Here is a 6,000-nt window from a genome sequence, read left to right on the forward strand (position 1 = left end):
TGGCATTATTTCATTCGTTCTACACAATGGAATACTAGTCAATATTACTTTTAAAAAATATTTTTGTTACTCACATTGCGCTAGCTTTGGCCATTGGGAGCTCTTTTAGTTGCCTCTTGTATCTTTTTGATATATTCACATCAAAGTGGTGGTTTTTTGTTTTTGTTGTTTTATTTTTGATGATTTCTTGCTTTCTGGCACTACAAGATACTCCAGGCTCTTCTTGTTTATCTCCTGTCTCAGTCCTAGAATCAGCCATTTTTTCAAGGAGCCTTGGTTCCTTTTATTGGAGAATGGATTGAAAACTAAGATCTGGGTGCTAGGTGTGCTCATGGGTACTGGTGTATCATAGCTTCTAGGCCTTCTCAGCTGACAAAGCAAGGAAATATATGTGTGTATACTAACCTGTGTAAGCACACATATCTGTAAATAGTTCTACGTGTAACAATCTGTATCTACGCCAACCTAAGCACGAGTTTATACTGATGTCTCCATCTCTAATACATTACTACAGGAATCATTCTAGCCTCCTCTCTTTGTTTATCTGTAACCTCCTATTCCAGCAGTGAGAAACCTGACTCCCACCATCCGCCATTTATTTACTTATTCAATTCTAGCACACATGTATAGCAGTGTCAGAATTGTGAACCCATACCCCATTTTATTATTTTAATTTTATTTATTTTAATTTTATCAACTAGTGCTTATATATAGTGTCTTTTGCCTTTAGCTTAATAGACTCCACTCATTTCCAAAGTTATATAGGTTAGCATTTTTCCCCCTACTTTACCTTTCAGTGAGGTTGCTTCATGTATTTGTAATACAGTTATACTGTTTTATCACATTCTTCATTCCCTTCTGAGATTCCCCAATCTCCTAAATAAATGTTTTTAATCTGCATGCATTAAGGTTCAGTCTTTGTGCTGTAAAGGTCTATGGGTTTTGACAAGTGCACAGTGTCATGTATTCACCATTAAATTATGATACAGAATAGTCTCATCACCCTAAAACATCTCCTGTGCTTCACCTATTAGCCCTTCTCTGCCCCCTCCCCTAGCCCCAAACACCTGGCAACTATCGATCTTTTTATCTTTTCTAGGATGTTTATAATTAGAATCATATGGTATGTGTCCTTTACATACTGGTTTCTTTCATTTAGCAATATGTATTTAAGATTCAGCCTTGTATTTTCATGGCTTAATAACTTATTTCTTTATATCATGGAATAATATTCCACTGTATAGATACACCACAGTTTGTTTATTCTTTCACCCATTGAAGGACATCTTGGTTGCTTGTAGTTTTTGGCAATCAAGAATAAAAGTGCTATAAACATTTGTATGCAGGTTTTGTGTGGGAATAAGTTTTCAAGTAAGATGGCCAATATCTTTTATTTTTCACGTTGATTGAAATTATTAATTTGTAATCGTCTAGCCTTTATATGGCTTCTCAAATAATAAACACATTTGCATAATAAATCTGTCCAGAATCAAGCACCATTTTGAATAAAAGTATAAACAATGAATCCATAATTATTTAATATAATAAGAGAACAATTTTATATACAATTTAACATTTCCTTTAAATACGGGACAATTTAGCAGTATTTACATTTAATGTTCTTTGAAATATGAACAGGCCTGATGTCTACCAAGGCTTGCTTTCACATCGTAAACATGGAAATTTGTAGGTGTTAAATTAGCTGCAAAATTGTTCCCTTATTGCTCCCTCACTAATAAAACATATTAAAAATCACATGTTTGGAAATCCAAATAAAAGCATTTGCAAGTTGAAATAATAAATACAATACAGTATAAGATGACTAAAACCAGCTCCCTTGATGTGTATACATATCAGATAGGATACATGAAATGTCAAGAAATAGTGAGCAATGAAGATATTTTCCCTGGATATTTCATCTCTGAACACATGATATGTATAATCCTATTAAAACATAACTTGTCATTCCATAGGATGTGGGTATGCATTAGAGTGGGAGTCAAATATGTCCAATAAAATCTAAAATATAATAATTCTACAAAAAATTGTTTTCTATAACCCTGTCTATTACCCTATCTTCTATTAAATGGTAAGTTAGTCTTTGCCTTTGATATTCTAAAGGAGTCTCCTTTGGGGCTGAATTAACAAAAATTGCCCCCAGATGGTTACCACTAGAATTTTCACTATTTTTCCCCACTGTATCCAAGCGACTGGTGTTGATTGGTCCATAATGACTCAAGTATCAAATGTCAATATTCTGACATCAGAAAGCCTTAATAGTGTTAAATAGTTTATATTGTGTCTATGGTTTATTTTGCCTTACATGACCTGATATAAAATATTTGAGAAGTTGGAGAAGGCCAAGTATCCGTGAGAACAAGAGGCTTGGGAATTTCCTACTAGTTCAATGTATTTCTCCTCTCCGTAGAAATTATGACCTTTTTAGTGTCAGAAAATTAACAAGTCAAAGCCATCTCAGCAAATGCTGGCACCTTCTTTCCTGACCTAAAAGGTTCTGAGATTTCTTCAATAGGAGCCTGTCTCACGGAGAGGTGAGGTCTGGTTTACCAAGAAGCCTGGAAGGTTTGAGGGCTTTATTCTAGTAGAAGGAATTCAGGAGAGAATTCCTGGGAGTCTGATTCTCTCTGAAGCAGACCAGACCTTATGATACATTAGATGGGAGCTTCTGGAGATAGATCATGTCTCTTTTAATATGCAAAATTATAACAGGGAAAATCTTCCTTCCACCTCTTCTTTCATTGCCCCTTCCCCATGTGATAGGGGGGCCTCAGAGGCTTAGTTACCTCCAATATCCTAGAATCTCTTTTCATCTATCTTTTGCTCTTTCTCTATCTCTACCTCTCTATCCCTCTTTCTATCCTCTGCTCTCATGGCTATGCTCCACATCCCTCCAGATTTTAACTATCTCTCAAATAGGAAGAAATCTGACAACCTGGGGCAAACTATTTATAAACAATGATTTTTGAGTCCTAACTTCCCAGAAACATTTGTAGTGATTTGGAACTTTTTGTTTTTAAGGTAGAAAAGCAGGGAGATAAACCAAGAAGTGGACCTCCTGGATCTGCTTTGATAATTCCCTGAATACTCTTAGTTATGTCAATATAAGGTGAGTAGGTATACGTGTCTCCGAGGAAAGGACATTTTGTGGCCTTATAAAGGTTGTTCTTTTCAATATCCACCTGATATGCCAAATTAAACTTACTTACAGCCAAGGATCCTGGAGGAAAAGGATCAAGACCCTATCCCTTTCCCATTTGAAATTCAACTTAATTATAACATTCTAAAGGGCTGAGAGAGCCCTGACTGAGGTCCCCCAAGAAGAAGGGAGTCTGGCTCAGTGACTGGCTCAATACTGGGACTTAGCAGGTTTGGGGGGACATTTTGTTCTAGATTCTGTGTGTGGCTGTGTTTAGAAATGCAATTATACCCAGCCACCTTGCCAAAACTGTCATGTGTGAGGAACAGTGGCTAATTGTGTGAGTGTAAATCCCATAAGTTTTCATCTTGGGATTCCATGTGCACAGTGCCACCCTGCTGCCTGCACAGGGTTCTGCAGCAGCAGGGACAACCCTAGAGCAGGACAAGGACTCTCTGGAGCCTGTTGGAGCCAGTTTTCAACAGTGACATCATGTAGAAATGATGATTAAACAAGGACCTGTTAATGGACTGATCAGTTTTTTCTACATGGAACTCTGAAACAAGCCTATCCTTTTGGTCTAAGTTCCCAGGGTCCCTGGACAATTGAGTCCTTAAAAAAGAAATACTGAATTACCTACAATATGGAGAAATGGAGGCTTGAGCAAGTAATTCGAAAAATGAAGAGTGATGCCTACATTTTGAATCCTAAACTGGTGAAGATTCATACAGATTATATTTAATATGCTAGTTCACTGTGAAGCTCTAAGAGCTTAAGTGTTTGCTAAATTTGTTTGACCATATGACTTTTGTTTTGTTTTGTTTTTTTAAACTAACTATCCTGAGGGACTGGATTCCAAGGAACACTTATTGGAAAAAGCTTCTCAAATGACAGAATTTTAGATACAAGGTCAGGATAAAGGAACAGTAAATTTGAGGCAGGCCCTTTCCTGAATCCACCCATATGGTTGCTTAACAGTCTCCGAGTAGACTTGCTCCACAGTTCTGCAGTGTTAGTCACAAGGTTCTAGTAACTCTAACCCAAGGAGGGCAGTGTGCAGCTAGAGGGTTTTGAAATGGGATTCCAGCTTTCTCCTTGGCTCTATCTATCATTTGCCCTTGGATAACAACTACAACATTCAATTGTTTATTGGCTAATTAATAAGAGTAGAGATTTTTTGTTTTATTTTCTTATGTATCCTCAGTGCCTAGAAGTGTCTGGCACCATTTAGGTACTCAATAACTACTTGAATGAATGAACTTCTGTTCTATCACTGTCCTGGAAAAGTTACTAAAAATCTAACTTAGTAATTTCTTTTCACAGTTTGTACCTGTGGCTGCAGAACAGGTATTGAAGATCCAGGATGCATGAGAACATGAACGCCTAGAAATTCTTGACTAGGTTTGGTAAGCCCAGTCCTGAGCAACGAACAGTAAATAACATTTCATTTGTAGGTGAAGTGAAATCCATCTTTTCCCAAGTCAGATCAACCTGAAATGGGGTGCAGGGGTTCAGTGAAGCTATCTCAAACTATACTGGCCGAATCACTATCCCCCTAGTTCCAAATTTCCAATCTGAGGATGATATACAACATATTTAGCAACCTGTATGACAGCATACATTTTATAAATAAATGTATTTCTGTAAATCAGAATAGAAAATATTTTCAAAATTTCAATACTTCAAAAATATTTTCTTTCTATTCTCTAAATAAACTAAACTATATGTCATGAAACTGCTTACAGTGTAATATAACTTACAAGGCAAAATGTTCAATAAATTATTCTAATAATTTCTAAATCATTATTGATTTTTAGAAATTATTGGTATGGTCTTATATTTGATAAGCTCTTACTAAACTAAATGCTGCTAGTCTCTAAGCTATGATTTTACGGAGAAAACTGTTCCAAACCCTTCCAACAACTTCATTATATTGATGGTTATTAGGTCTGGGACCAGGCACTTGCTTCACCAAGAGGGTGATTGTGTGGACTGCCCCCTGTGTCCTGGATTCTAGTGCTTCTCAAGTGGCCTGCCCCTGGAGGGCCTTCGCTTCTGCCTCCATCTACAACGCTGTCACAGGCCCAGCCTGTTCCACCGCCCCTACCAATTCGAGCCCCTCCTGAGCAGCAGGCAGGCACTGCATTTGTCTCAGCTTCTGCCTTGGTCTTCTCAGCTCATGCTGCAATGTCCAGGTGCACCAGTCCCAAGTCCCATTACCACCTATGCAGGGGCCACTGGATTATGTCATTTTGTGACGTGGTCTACCTTAAACTACTTACCAAACATCAGGGCAGTATTTCTATATTTTAACCTGCATTTTAACACCATGTCAGTGTGTATTGGCTGAATATCATCTATGGCTGAATCCCTTCTGAGTAGTTCAAGAAAGTCTCAAAGTCTTCTCCTACATATGTTAGAACAAGGCCACGCATGCTGTATTCTTCTATCTCATGATGTCTACTATTTCTTTTATGCCTCTCACCTCCATAAAATATTTATGTGTTGATTCCTCGAAGCAGCAACTGCTTTTGCTTTACCTCTTATAGTCATTCAAGTGGTCTTGCCCTTGCTGATACTCTGTCACTGAGCTGAAGCAAGAGAAAATCACCTCCATTGGCCTGAGGCTGCCTCATTCTCTTTGTGACTTACTCCTTGCTCTAATCCTGAGTTTGTGGATGTCCAGATCAGCAAACACCCTCAGTTTACTGTTGCGTCCCATAGCTTATCATCTTCTGGATGAAGACTGTATATGTTGGCACATTCTGCCCTGGGTAATTTCTTCCCCAATAGCTTGTGGGCTTAAGAAGAGGTCTTTGGGGGACAGGAGGGTTAAAAATGTT

At 37.9% G+C, this 6,000-nt stretch overlaps 1 protein-coding gene across 1 annotated transcript in view; it reads left to right on the forward strand.

Moving 5' to 3' along the window:
* The window catches only part of SAP30 (Sin3A associated protein 30), a 41,508-nt gene extending 36,744 nt beyond the window's left edge, over positions 1-4,764 (forward strand). The window contains exons 5-6 of the mRNA XM_063077265.1: positions 3,040-3,127; positions 4,481-4,764. Of these exons, the coding sequence (XP_062933335.1) occupies positions 3,040-3,102 (63 nt within the window). The 3' untranslated portion in view covers positions 3,103-3,127; positions 4,481-4,764. The remainder of the gene's footprint in view (positions 1-3,039; positions 3,128-4,480) is intronic.
* The last annotated feature ends 1,236 nt before the right edge of the window (positions 4,765-6,000 follow it).

This window comes from Cynocephalus volans, chromosome 13, assembly GCF_027409185.1.
Source record: "Cynocephalus volans isolate mCynVol1 chromosome 13, mCynVol1.pri, whole genome shotgun sequence".
NCBI lineage: Eukaryota > Metazoa > Chordata > Mammalia > Dermoptera > Cynocephalidae > Cynocephalus > Cynocephalus volans.